This window comes from Paramormyrops kingsleyae, chromosome 2 (assembly GCF_048594095.1).
Source record: "Paramormyrops kingsleyae isolate MSU_618 chromosome 2, PKINGS_0.4, whole genome shotgun sequence".
Classification (NCBI taxonomy): Eukaryota; Metazoa; Chordata; class Actinopteri; order Osteoglossiformes; family Mormyridae; genus Paramormyrops; species Paramormyrops kingsleyae.
In genome coordinates, this window is record NC_132798.1 from 5,748,852 (window position 1) to 5,763,042 (window position 14,191).

The 14,191-nt window shown below is 42.0% G+C and overlaps 1 protein-coding gene across 1 annotated transcript in view; it reads left to right on the top strand.

Annotated features, from left to right (window-relative positions):
• The first annotated feature begins 1,278 nt into the window (after positions 1 to 1,278).
• Positions 1,279 to 14,191, top strand: part of loxl2b (lysyl oxidase-like 2b) — a 35,415-nt gene continuing 22,502 nt past the window's right edge. The window contains exons 1-3 of the mRNA XM_023838531.2: positions 1,279 to 1,594; positions 7,333 to 7,709; positions 11,701 to 11,876. Of these exons, the coding sequence (XP_023694299.1) occupies positions 7,364 to 7,709; positions 11,701 to 11,876 (522 nt within the window). The 5' untranslated portion in view covers positions 1,279 to 1,594; positions 7,333 to 7,363. The remainder of the gene's footprint in view (positions 1,595 to 7,332; positions 7,710 to 11,700; positions 11,877 to 14,191) is intronic.

Consider the following 14,191-nt stretch of genomic DNA (forward strand, 5'->3'; position numbering starts at 1 on the left):
AATTACTGTTGGAAAATATTAGTACTTGTTCATCATCATGTTTCACACGCTACAACTTTAAACATACTTAAATGATTAGAAATGCAAATAGCAAAATATTCCTGAAATACTTTAAAATCATTTTTATTTCCTTTTTTTTATCAGGAATTGAAACAACTTAATACAGTACTAGTACGAGCTGCCACGATTCACTGTTGAGTTTGGCAAATTCAAACCATCCAGACAGGCACTGTGAAAACTGCATGGCAGGTGAAGGTCACGATGGTGAATCACAAGAGGTGATGCTGAATCATCAAAATGAATTCAATGGTGTTTGAATTATTGAATGGTGGCGCTGTGGTTAGCATTGTTAGCTAGCACTTCTGGCACCAGGGATCTAGTCTCCATGCATGGAGTTTGCATGATCTCCTCTTCTCCTTGTGGAGTTTCTTCCGGGCTCACTAGTACCCACCCCACAGTCCCAAAACTTGCTGTGGTAAATTGGGGTTACCTAACCATGACCCTGCATTAGTCAAGCCGGTGTGGAAAATGGGTGGATGGATAACCAGATAACCAGATGAAGAAACCAATTAAAGAGGTTAGCAACAGATATTAGGTCTAGACATAGCAGTGCTGAAATGCCATCTTGGGTGTACCTGTATGCCATGTGACATGTGGTTTCAGCCCCTCCATCTGCCATGACCTGGATAAACTACTCAAAGATGGATGGGGGTGGGTAGATGGGTGCTTTACAAGTGCAGCTGTGCTCAGCAGGCAAGTGCAGAGGGGGAGGGCTGCAGGTGGGTGAGTATCTGCCCTATTGCCCGAACTATTTAAAATCTCCCAGTAAAGCTGCTGAGTGGCCCTTTAATGCAAGTGTCAAAGGCTTTGAGCACCTGCTCCTCAAAATGTCGCTGCAGGGTACCGGCGCTCAGTGTGCACAAGGTGGCAGTATATTACAATGTGATACGTGTTCAGTATGTGAAACTTGTGGTGAAATATTTAATTCTAACTACTTTTTTTCTCCGCTTAACTTATTCTAACATTATAACATGCTGATCGAGATGTAAACATGATTATTCTTCGTAGATTAATAATTGATATTAATAAGTGATAGAGTAAAAATCTATATAAAAACATTAATGCACCAAGAATGCATACAAATTTATAGTTACCGTAATTGCCTTGAAAAGGCAACACAATTTAATCACTGTGAACAGTTGTTTTACATTTCTACAGGAGTCACATAGCATAGAGTTACAACTCCAGACCTCAAGACCTTTAAACCAGAATGGTTCAGAACAGCACGTAGCCCACGGACTCCTAGTTTGATAAGCATCTTTATTTTGAAAGTATGTGATGGACATCGGTGTCCGATTTTCCCCCCGTGGAGCTATAGAGCTAAGGATGAGCTCACTGCGGCCGTAGGCGTGACAGAGACGCCCTATAAGGCGTGTCTTATTCTTTAAACTTACTGATGATGTTGGAGGTGGTGAAAGTTAGAATAGCTGAACTGAAGGAAAAAGGGACATTGCACTTTTAAGGATTTTCCCGGCAAAGGCGCAAGAGAGTTGTATCCTGAGGAATCCTTTAACGGAAAGCTTCAGTTTTCAAAGTAAGTTAAAAGACAGTTCCATTCGACTCCTGCATTAAAATTCTAATTAGTAGAATGTGCATTTTTGAAAGCTAGTTAATTGAAACTAGGGAATAAATATATAGCTTGATTTTTGCGTATAGATTTTTATTTATATTTTATATTTAACATTAGTCACTTGTTATTTACGTTACGTACAAGAAGGCATCACGTTTCTGTGCTGTAATTTACTCCATGAAAGTGTTCACTATTGCTTTTATATCCTCAAAATGTGATTTTCGAGCACATTTCTTCCTTCGCACAGAGCAAGGATGTCACTTTAATGTGTTAGTTTATGATACTTTTATTTATCAGTGACACGCCAGTCAAAATTCCCTCAAGGTAAATTGACGTGGCATACAAACCATATGTAGATTTTCAGATTTCATTTACATTTTAAATGAATAAGTTTTATAATCGTCCTTTTATGGCATAGTGCATTACACTGCTGTAGTGCTATATGCCATTGCTTCGGCTGTTCTTTAAGTCAGGACTGCCTTGTATAGCGTATTGGGGTTGACTTTTGCGGTTATTCTTAAATCGGAGTAGACCTCTAATCCCATATTTATTTAATGTTGTTTTATTTTATACTCAAGGGAATCTTAAGTATGGGAGGGAAAGATAAAATAGTCAAATCTGAACATTGAAGCTTACGTTAGTTGGCTAATGTAGGCCTATTACAGCTTAAGATGCTATAGTCAGGAAACTCTACATAATAGGGAATGATCCTGAACGAGTACACAATCTCTAACATTCTGGAAAAAAAAACAGTATGGTTGCCATAGAAACACTTCCTCGGCCTGAGACCTTAGGACATATGATCTCTTGCCAGATCTTTGTTCAGCTGATGTCATATGTAAGTAATTTAGCGTTCCTAATTAAATGAGCATGCAAGTAGTTTATACTGCAGAGATAGATTGTGGAATTTCACTTCTGCGGTCACAGGAAGTTGTGCATTTGTGTATAAGAATTCCCATTTCAGAGCAGACAAAGGACTTTCAGTAAATGTGCAGATGGGGTCATAAATCTCCAGGTGTGCTTTCATATGGCATTGAATCCCCCTTTAGATCCACCCATCCATCAGTTTTCTATACCTACTTGTCCTATACTGGGTCATGGAGGTTTGGAGCTCATCCTGGAAGCTACGGGGGCAAGACAAGCAATTACCCAGGATGGGGTGGCAACCTCTCATAGGGCATTCACACCTCCAGTTAGCTTTAGCATGCCTTTGGACGGGGGGGGCGGGGGGGGGGGGGGGGGAATCCAGAGGTCGCCCTTTGATGCCACGGGGAGAACATGCAAACTCCACACACACAGAGCAGGGAAGGAGGCCAGAGGTGTGAGGCAACAGTGCAAAAAAAAAGTGTTTGTACCTTTGCTTGCCACTGGGGCTGTACGGAAATGGACAAAGAGAAACATTTTTGCACCATTGGGGGTACATTAATGTGGTTTGTACCATTTCTATACCTTAAAAGGTACAATTACCTACAGCTATAGGGTACAATTGACAGACCCTTGAGGGTACAGCCCCAGTGTAGATACATGATTAAAACTTCCATAAACTTTTCTGTTTATGTAAGAGTTAATGTAAGAGTTGATGTAATCATTTTGATAGCTTATATTCTACATAGAGGTGGCTCATGGTATGGTTTTTACATTGGACCTGCTTTTATTGTCATGTTACGGGGCTAATGATTTGAGTTGTAGGTGTGTGGGTGAAAACCAATTCCCTAATGTTTGTTTCTGGAAAAAAGATTTTGAGGCAGGCTTATGAATATGGTAGCTCATACATTTGGTCAGTCTTTAACTGATGTTTTTTGCGGTTTATTGTATTAAAAGATGTATTTGGTTTCCTCTTTGAGGTAATGGATATGGCAGGGCTCAGTGATTAGAAGTTTCCTCGTGCCTCTGAGACTGGGGGATTGATATCTACCTCTGCTCTGTGTGTGTGTGTGTGTGTGTGTGTGTGTGGAGGTTGCATGCTCCCTTCATGTCGCCTGGGTCTCCTTGGGTTGCTGTTCTTTCCTCCTTCAGTTCAAAGGCATGCAGGTAGGCTAACTGTCATCCCTAAATTTCGTATTATGCAAGTGTTCTGCCATGGGCTGGCCTCCTGTCCTGGGTGTACCCCAGCCTTTTTCCCTTTTTCCCTAGGCCCTCCCCTCCCTCACTGAGCCTACTCAGGATAAATGGTTAGAAGACACACATTGTTAATATCAACTCCTAGGCTGTGGTTTGTGGTTCAGCAGCTTAGGCCTCTGTGTCTGCAGTCTGAAGGTTGATGGTTCCAGCCCGATACAGTCACATCTCTGCTGGCCCTTGAGCAAGGCCCTTGAATAGTATAATTCCTGTAATTGCCATGAAGAATTGTTGCGTGAGGAAATTTTCTTCTTATGCCAGTTATGTCCATATACAAAAACATATACTAAATATACAGATTTAGATTATTACCGGAGTTTAGTCTTAGTTCAATTAATTCCAGTTGTCAGTCTATCACACGTTTTCCTGAGGTCAAATTTGCAGAATGGGTGTGATGATACAATAATATATTTAAGTATTATGCTTTCAAGAATGCACTTTTGGTCATAGAAGGATCTTGGGTAAGGTCCACACACTGGACATATTAAATGATATTAAGTATTGTTCATGAGTAGAATAACGCAATGGCTTATTTAAGGTTCTCACAGTATTAGAATAACTTGCCCAGAAAGGACCGAAAGGGTTAATCAAACTATTGAACTGTTGCAAAAGGATGATTACTAAGTGTAATGTTGTTACTAAGACAATATTGTTTACATGTTTTCCAATTGTCTAAAAGCCAGTATAAAGAATTATGCTATGTGCACTTCATTGAACCCAAAGACTTCTAAGATATTCAGATATTTCACCTAAATAAAAAAAAAAAGTTAAAGTAGTCTATGTATGTATTTTATATTTGGGATGAGGGCACATGTTATCATACATTAAAATTATAACTTAACAAAGTGCACTTGTCTAAAATTATAAGGATATAGTCCCATTATAAGGACAGAAAACATTACAGGCTACATTGCACTTTGGTGCAAAGCGACATACAAGTGAGGCAAATTGCACATTACCAACATACAGCTGTCAAGGAGTCAACTAGACCTAAGGGCCGTTAGGCTGAGCTAAGAGTAAGCAGTACTGTAGCATAAGCTAAACATCACTTTCAGACACAGAAAGAACATATTCGTTTTCTGCAACCACCTGTTCTATTCAGGGTCAAAGGGGGTCCAGAGCTGTATCCCAGTAGCTATGGGCACGAGGTTGGGAACAACCCACGATGAGGCGCCAATCTGTCGCAGGGCACACTCACACTTATTTAAAGTGCAACACTAAGAGTGTTCAGGGAACATAGAGTGAGTATTCCTGAAACAGATTCCTATAGAAAAAATGACTGAAGTTCCAAGGTATTTTTACTTTCATATTCTTTTCCTAGATTTTAATTAGTCACAGGGGTCATAAAGTTAACAATATGTTTGGGACAAGGGTGAAAATGAAAGGGTTTAACCATACAGTGACATATCATGCTACTTCTAATGATTTAGTAGAGTGATTAGACCAATACTTGAAGAAATATTCATAATCAAGCTGCTGATTGTACAACTATTATAGTACACTGTTGCCAATTTGTTGTATAGTTGCCACAATTCCCCACATTGTAGGACATACATTATTCCAGGAGAGACAAGTTCGCACATGGCAGTCTTGGAACCACAGAAGACAGCATCCTGTATGACACAGGTGTCTACCCTAACAGGCAGGAAGAATGAGAGGTTTTTTTTTTATTATAATTTAATTTATTTCTCATTAACAAAAATAAGGCACTATATTAGCGCTTTCTTAAATGATCATATTAAGTGAATTCCCCACTTACACTAGGGTGCCGAACATAAACTCATAGAATCGTTTAGATATACACTCAAGAAATAAAAACGGGACCAGCGGCTGTGATAATATATATTAAATATATTCACCAGTCGGTTCTACCTTTTATACAGGCTCAGTGGCTATAAAAAGCTGATACGTATTTAACTTTGACCTTGGAACAAAAGTAGCTTTTCTGATTTATCGCTGCTGAAGGCTTCCACGTAAGACACAGCACAGGATGCACTACTGCCTGAGGATGCCCGCTGAAATGAATCAGAATGTTTTACTGCATACGTAATGTAAAGGCAATTTGCACGGATCTCCAAAGCGGCTTCTTTCCTTGGAATACAGTAGAATCCCGTTATAACGGACTTCAACGGACCTATCCAGAGTTGCTGTATGCCCAGAACACAACTACAGGACACCATTTACTCATGCCACGTAGCCTACACCCCAGAAGACACACGTATGGTACAGATTATTATATTTCACATGTACAGTAATAATCCAACTTCACCTGACCAGATGCGTGACTATATTAATAATCCCGACTACGTACAGTATCTGCGCTGGATATCACCGGCATGTCCGTTATAGCCGAACAAAACTACGGCCCTGGTGACCAAATTGTTTGTCCGTTATAAGCGATCGAAATTCCGTTATATGCGAGTCCGCTATATCTGATGTTTTTCTGCATGTTCTTAAAGGAGCACAGCAGGTGTTATGCCGAAAAACGCATCCCTGTCGTAGAATGAATGCCGGTGTTCTGATGAGTTGAGCTTTTAGGGTTTTTTGGGGGGGGTTATGGGTTTTTCGGGGGTTAGGGTTAGGGCTTTAGGGGTGTTTTGGGGGTTAGGGTTTTAGGGGTGTTTTGGGGGTTAGGGTTCTAGGGGTGTTTTGGGGGTTAGGGTTTTACGGGTGTTTTGGGGGTTAGGGTTTTACAGGTTTTTTGGGGATTAGGGTTAGGGTTATCGATTAGCACTACACTAGCCTAACTCGACAAAGTAGCTCAACTCGTTTCACATCAGCGACCAATCGGTCATTTAGAGACAGGCATGCATTCTACGGCAGGGATGCCTTTTTCGGCATAACACCTGTACCAGCGGACCTTGTCCGTTATAGACGATATTCCGTTATAAGCGAGTCCACTGTAACAGGATGTTACTGTACTGCCAAGGATGGCGATATGCTATATTTCAAATTCTGTGATCCTACTGAAGAACATTATTAAAATAGCATTTTATTAGGTAATTTAAAATATTTTAAATACATAAAATACAACCTCTCAAAGTATTTCATTACAAATTATATCGGATTTGTTTCGATCCAGCAAAATACTAATTGATTCACCTGCTAGGCGTGTTGACAAGGCAGATGTCACTTGAATCATTGTGTTATATAGTACTTACATAAATAGATTTATTCACATAGCGTTTTCTACTGTCACATTTGTTTCGAAGTGTATGACGCATGTTAACAAAGATTAGTTTTGTTCTGCTTCTGAAAACTGCAATATTACGTTTGGCCATGTAGGGGCGCAGGACTTAATACAGACCTTAAGAGGACTTAGCGAAAAATGCGCTTAAGCGCAGTGGCAGAATACGCCTACGAGTCATTTATATGCAACACGCCTATATTTTGGTGTTTCTCCGCCCAAAGCGTGTAAACTCCACACCTCAGTCGACAGAGGCATCGAATCCTCTGCAAATACAAAAGTGATACATTTTTCAGTACCTCACACTGTGGTTATGATTTGCGATTAGTTTGCTTTCCTAATTGGATGACAGCTCTGGAGTTAAGTTGAATATTTTTCTCTCACTTTTCGCCTTCAGGTACCCCTGTCAGTGTGGACTTAATATTATCATGCCTGGCTGCAGCTCCCATGCATGTTGCCTCGTCGCCTTGCTGTGCCTATGGGTGCCGTGCGCAGCCCAGTATGAGGCATGGGGCTATCCGGAAGCCTACGGTGAGGCTGAGGAGCACCACACTGCCCCAGAGCTTCCCCCCGACACCCCGAAGATTCAGTTGCGTCTGGCAGGCGAAAAGCGCAAGCACAATGAGGGTCGCGTGGAGGTCTTCTATGGTGGAGAGTGGGGCACCGTCTGCGATGATGACTTCACCATTCACGCTGCCCACGTGGTGTGCAGGGAGCTGGGCTACACGGAGGCCGTGTCATGGTACCCAGGTTCGAAATACGGCAAAGGAGAAGGTAGGCTAGCCATTGTATACAGTTACGTGATGGTTTGTTTTGCGTGAATCGTTTAGGACTAGGCGGCATGAACCAGGCAGTTTAACTCCAAACATTTCCTTTATCCTCTCGTGGCTTTCAAGTGCCAGGAGGTGGGAGGGAGGAAAAATGTGGACTGTTTATAGGTCCCTGAGGACCGAGTTGGGAAACACTGGACACTGGGGTCGATTCTCCTGCCAAGCAATTACATAATAAAAAGAATGTCTTAGAATGATACGCCCAAAAATGTATTCTCCCCTCAGAAGCATGGACATTCCCACCGTGCGTAACCTAAAAAAGAGGGCGTGGCCATGCAAGACGTGTAATAAATTCATCAAGCAGGAAGCGGGGTTACGACCGTGAGAATGATTTTGGCAAGAAGCTAAACGTGGAACATGGATCACTTCATTTACACTGTGAACCTATTTGAAACCCACAGAAACCCTTTATTTTGAAAATGGATGCATGTCGATACTCTGGTACGGTCATTCTCATGACATGAGATTCCTTCGACGAGGAATGATATGGTAATGAGCTTGTGAGAATGATGCGTATTGTGTTTCAAAACGAATCCTTAGGCGCTTCCCCCTGTTCATTCAGAATAATTATGCAAACAAGCAAATATGCAGTGTATTATGAAGGTACATGCATTATGAATTAGGACTGGGATTGTGCCTCTGATTGGAAGGTTGTGGTTTGAAACCTCAAGGTCGGTAGAGTGATGTCACCATCTTGCCCTTGAGCAAGGCCCATAATCCCAACAGCCCCAGGGATTGTCTGACCCTGCTTTCAGTGACACTGTCTGCTAAGTAAGTAAAATGCAAAAGTAGCAATTTTGTGTATTAGACGTTAAGCTTACGTTCATCATACAGCTGCTGCTGAAGACGAATTGCAAAATGTAAAATCTATAAAGAAAAACGAAAGTTGATTTAATCAGCTCTTTCCTTTGATCCATAAATGTCATACTGGAACATGGGAGTAAGCTGTGAAGCAGCTTTTAATGAAAGCCACATCATTCCCAGCACTGCAATACTGTAATTAACCTACCTCGGTAATGACTCAACATTTCCTTGGCTGTCCAGGCTGTTCCGTTTGTCACTAAATGGAGTGTGGTAATGCGCAATTTTCCTGCTACACTGTACAAACATCCTTTAAATAAATGAGGTTGTGTCTGTTCTGTTATTTCTACTTATCTATTTTTCTTAATTTATGTTCTTTGTTTTTCTATGTTATCTGTGAATGTAAGCACCAATACTGCCAAAACAAATTCCTAGTACATGCAGTTAAGATTTAGTGTAATTTCTAGCTGTATACAGTCCCGTTCAAGGCACACTTTCATTCTCTACATTTGCACATTACTTGCTTAATATTTACTAAAAACTGACTTATTTCCTAACAATTTACGGTATTTTCACCATTTGAGTAGCTTTATTAGCAGGAAAATGTAATATCTTTGATTCAACAAAGTGACCCCCTCTAGCAGAGCAAATTCAAGGCAAGTGACCCCCTCTAGCAGAGCAAATTCAAGGCATTCTTTCTCCAAGGGACATTAAATCATTAAATACTGCCCTGTAAGCACATTCCAGCACTCCTCTCCTGGATCATCATCCACAGGTGTGATGCACCAGTTGACCTTTCTGTCCAGTTCATCCCAGACTAGCTCTATCAGGTCCAGTCAGATGACTGTGGTGGCCAGGCCATGAGTTTCAGCCTCCCTTCTTCTTCTTTCCTTTTCAAATAGTTGTGACACAATTTGAAGGCGTGTTTGGGGACATTGTCCGGCTGCAGAAAGTGCGGCTGACTAATGAGCCTCCTGCCTGCTGGAATGCCACTGGAATGCTATGGTAGCCTTTCTGATTCGAAATTAGAGTCCTATGCTGATTTACAATTTTTGATTCAGTAAAGTGCCTCTGAACCATCACACTGCCTCCTCCATGCTGCAGTGGAAGTTACAGTATAATCTGTGGCAGCATCCCCCCCCCAGTGCGCCGGCGCACATACTGTAACGCCTCCTTGAGAAACCATAGAGTTCAGAGTTCGATTCATCAGTCGACAGCACCTTACACCTTCTACACACCAGTTTCTCTGTTCTTCCGCCCATGCAAACCTTTTCCTTTTGTCAAGCACCCTCAAAAGTGGCTTTCTGGCTGAAACGCAACCCTTCAGCCCTGCCTTCCTCAGTTTTCTGCACACAATTGAAGCTGATGTTTTGGTGCCATTCATTCAGTTGTGCTTTGATTTCTGGTGCACTTAACCTTCTGTTACGTAAACTTGTCACTCTTATGAACTTGTTTGTTACCAGCCCTCTTCTTGTCCAGGTTAGATCCAGTTTGTTGGTGTCTCTTGAATGTATAAGCAACTGCGGAAAGGAATTTTCAATTTCTTGACTATTACTCTGTAACTATAGCCTTCTCCTCTCAGAGTGACGATTGCTTGTCTTTTGTCTGCTAGCTGATATCTGCCATCCGTAATCAATGTTTCAGACACACAAAATGTCTCACCACTGACCTACAAAACGCCATCTAATATAATGTGGATCACCAGACCAGTTTTAGATATTTAAAGAGCTATTAATTGACCGCGAGTGAGATGAATCGGTTGAATAGTGCATTTAAAGTTAAAGGACAGCCTAGAATTTGACACTGAAATCACCACACAACCAGTGAATAGGATGTCAGACATGTACATACTCTTTCCATGTTATAAAGGAAAATTAAACAAGTTGACTTTCTTATTCATTTCTAGTTGTTCACTCGGTTTCCAAAGCTTAACAAATAAAAAATCTGCAGTTTATGAAATAGTGGAAAAGTGGTACAGACAGGGGCGGATTAAGGTGCACAGAGGCCCCTAGGCTACAGTAGTCTGTGGGCCCCCCAACCCCGCCCCCCTCCGCGCCAATGGGGGCCCCCTTGCAGGCTGGCACACGTGGGGCCCCTAGGCTTAAGCCATATCTAGCCTGTGCGTTAATCCGCCCCTGGGTACAGACCTGTGGTGTGCAAAAATTTTTGACTGGTGGTGTAAATATGGACACATTTCAAAGTCATTTTAGTTAAAAGTACTAGCTAAGCAACAAGGTGATACATATTTATATTACAGTAATGGCAAAATATAAATGTAAAACCATAGGTGTTTGGTTCTGGTTGAACGCAACAAGCCACAACATGGATCAAAGGTGCAGGAACACTTACAGTTTTTTTCAAAGACTAAAAATAGGTCAAATGCCTTTCAGTAGAATAGCATGGTGGAGACCTCTTAGTCTCAGCTGACGTTAAATCTACCCACTCGATCCTTTAAATTGCGATGCAGGACTGAAGCTCCTCCTTGCTCACAGCACACAGGGACGCAGGGCTTTCTGGAGCTCTGGGCTGTGCTGACGGTCTGCTGGACGTTCCACTGCTGGTTCTGTATCACATTCAGCTACTGGGTAGTTCTGGCAGCAGACTGGTGCCCAGACTCCATATTAGTACCATCTGCACGGGTTTGCGTGTGTGTCTCTCTCTAGAGTCCCCTCCAGCAGGAACTTCCCGTTGCAGATTGAACTGCTGCTTTTTCTGGTGGCCTCCTTAAGGGTTGCTGCAGAGCTCTGCTCTTATTACTTGATGCTCTGTAGCTGACTCTATAAAAATTATAATTTGTTGGTCTATGCAGTGCCTGCTGGGTATCGTTAAATGAATGACATGTAGAAATGGACTCCCCATCAGTTAACTTATTTTGTTAAGATAATTGTTTTTTTTTTGGGGGGGCGGGGGCAATAAATTAAAGAATTTCAAGCTGCGCAAAACAGGAAGGTTCTTACTAAGGACCTTTGTGCTTTTATTCTACTATAGGTGTAATTTATTTTGAATCAAACCTCATTTTAAATCATGTGTGAGAATTCATCTGAGAATCCATTATGCCATTTGAAAAGACTCAATAATTGAATCTGTTCCGAATACTGAATAGTGTTTTGAAGATATGCTCTTTTGTTAATCAGGGCGCATCTGGTTTGACAATGTGCACTGCACTGGCAAGGAGAAAACACTGGCCCAGTGTTCTTCTAATGGAATTGGGGTGTCCGACTGCAAGCATACAGAAGACGTAGGAGTGCTGTGCAGTGACAAGAGGATTCCCGGCTTTAAGTTCATCAATACCCTCACCAACAACATTGAGGTAAATATATCTTGGGGGAAATAGCTATTGTATTACATCTATTGTTTGTAAACACCATACTGGAGTACAGTGGCTGGATTTTTACAGACAGAAGCCTCAGGCATTTTTAAATTAACATGTGACTATAATTATGAGGATGGCATGGTGGCTCAATGGTTAGCGATGCAGCTTTGTATGGGGGAAGTTAGGATGATTTCAGGAGCTGCTGAGTGACGGGTAGGCAATCCCAAAATAAGGCCCAAAACCTCTACCAGCACCCCTGGTTACAATCCCACCTCCTTTGTCTGGAATTTGCATGATCTTGTTTGTGCAGTTTGTGGAACTGGTGACTAAATTGCTCATAGTCTGTGATTATGTGAGAGTGTGTGCCCTGTGATGGACTGTCATCCCGTCCTGGGTGACCCCTGCCCTGTGCCCTGTGATGCACTGGCATCCTGCCCAGGGTGTCCCCTGCCCTGTGCCCTGTGATGGACTGGCATCCCGTCCTGGGTGTCCCCTGCCCTGTGCCCTGTGATGGACTGGCATCCCGTCCTGGGTGTCCCCTGCCCTGTGCCCTGTGATGGACTGGCATCCCGTCCTGGGTGTCCCCTGCCCTGTGCCCTGTGATGGACTGGCATCCCGTCCTGGGTGTCCCCTGCCCTGTGCCCTGTGATGGACTGGCATCCCGTCCTGGGTGTCCCCTGCCCTGTGCCCTGTGATGGACTGGCATCCCGTCCTGGGTGTCTCCTGCCTTCTGCTCTATGTTTACTGGGACAGGCTCCAGCTCCCCTATGACCCAGTGGTGGACTAGTGTTTATGGAGGCTGGCTTTAAGGTCTAGGTTAGCCTCAGCTTGAGAAGAATATAGGCGGAATTTTGATAAATCTGCCAAAAATTGCCAATGTGCTTATTAAATTAATGTTTATTCCAAGCAAATTATTTTCCCTTTTTCTCCTGGTGAAGGTCGTGATACATACATTTGTTTAATTAAAAAAAAGCTTATATTCCAGTATTTACACTCAGAAGGTCCACCAAAAAATTCCACTGTTAATATTCATTAGGAAAGAATATAACCCGTATTCTAATAGAAATGAATACTATTGGGTGCAGATGGCTTCCTCAGACAATGAAAGGAAACAATGTATAACATTTCCCTCACTTGCATTTTTTGTCAGTTTTTCCACTGTGGGATCTAAACGTGACAGTTACTCACAGTCTTTCTTGCTGGGTCAGTCTAGCACATGGTGATTCCGCTATATAAGCACAAAATGTTCTTCAAACGGAGGTCATGAACTGGGCAGCATTATACGACTATGTCCGAAAGTCAGGATGCATTTGCACGGGATCCCACCCCTCCGTTTCACTTGGTTGAAACTCAAACAGTATGTGTTCCTGGACTTTCAGACATGGAACCCCTGGAGATCCGTCTGGTTTTCCTGTTATGGCAGGCCTCACTCAGCAGTCAAGAACAGGAGAAGGATTCTCTCAGCGTGTAAAGCCAAGAAATCTAATGGCATTTGAAACATGCAGATTCCTAGAATTAGAAATAAAATGATGAAAGACTGACACTAGTTTGACAGGTATTTGAGGTTTAATAGAGGCGAATTAGGGGAAGAAATAGTCCCTGATCACACAAAAGAAATAAACTTGCGGAAGTCTAGACAAATTCTGCGTCTCGCAGCCACATATGGAGTTATCATTGAGAAAGATTAGACTCAAATTTTCCAAAGCTCAGAGACGACATGAGCTGTGCTCGATTCCATAAACACAGAGGGGTCCACCAGATCTGCCTACGTACACATCCTCCAGGAATGTTAATAACATGAGTCACTGATCCAGCAGTCTGATGGCACGAATGACGGGACATTTTCTTTATGGTCTAACAGAAAGATTGCAATGCTTTCCAAGAAGATGCTGTCAATGGTAGAAGATAAGATGCTGTCATACAACAGTCTTTTTACATTAGCTTATGATACATTTGAGTTTATGGAAGCTGTGCAGTTTATACATTTATTATGCCCAGTTGCACCAAGCATTTCAATTCAGGTATTTAAAGACAACCATTTGGTCACAGATATTTTTTTTTGTAAACCTTTTTTTTTAACCTTGGTGTTTGCTTGGTACTTGGAAAGACAAACTGTGGAAGTCCTGTGTGGCATGTAAGGTGAATCCACCAGCTTTTTTGCAATTCACAAAATAATTTGCTTAAGGAGAGAAGGAATTCAGTTCTGTACCTCATAAATGAGACACACTGAGAATATTTCACTCTATCTATTGTTAATGGTGTGCCTCACATTCATACCATTCATTTCCAAATAGTCTGGCTTGTGTCAATGC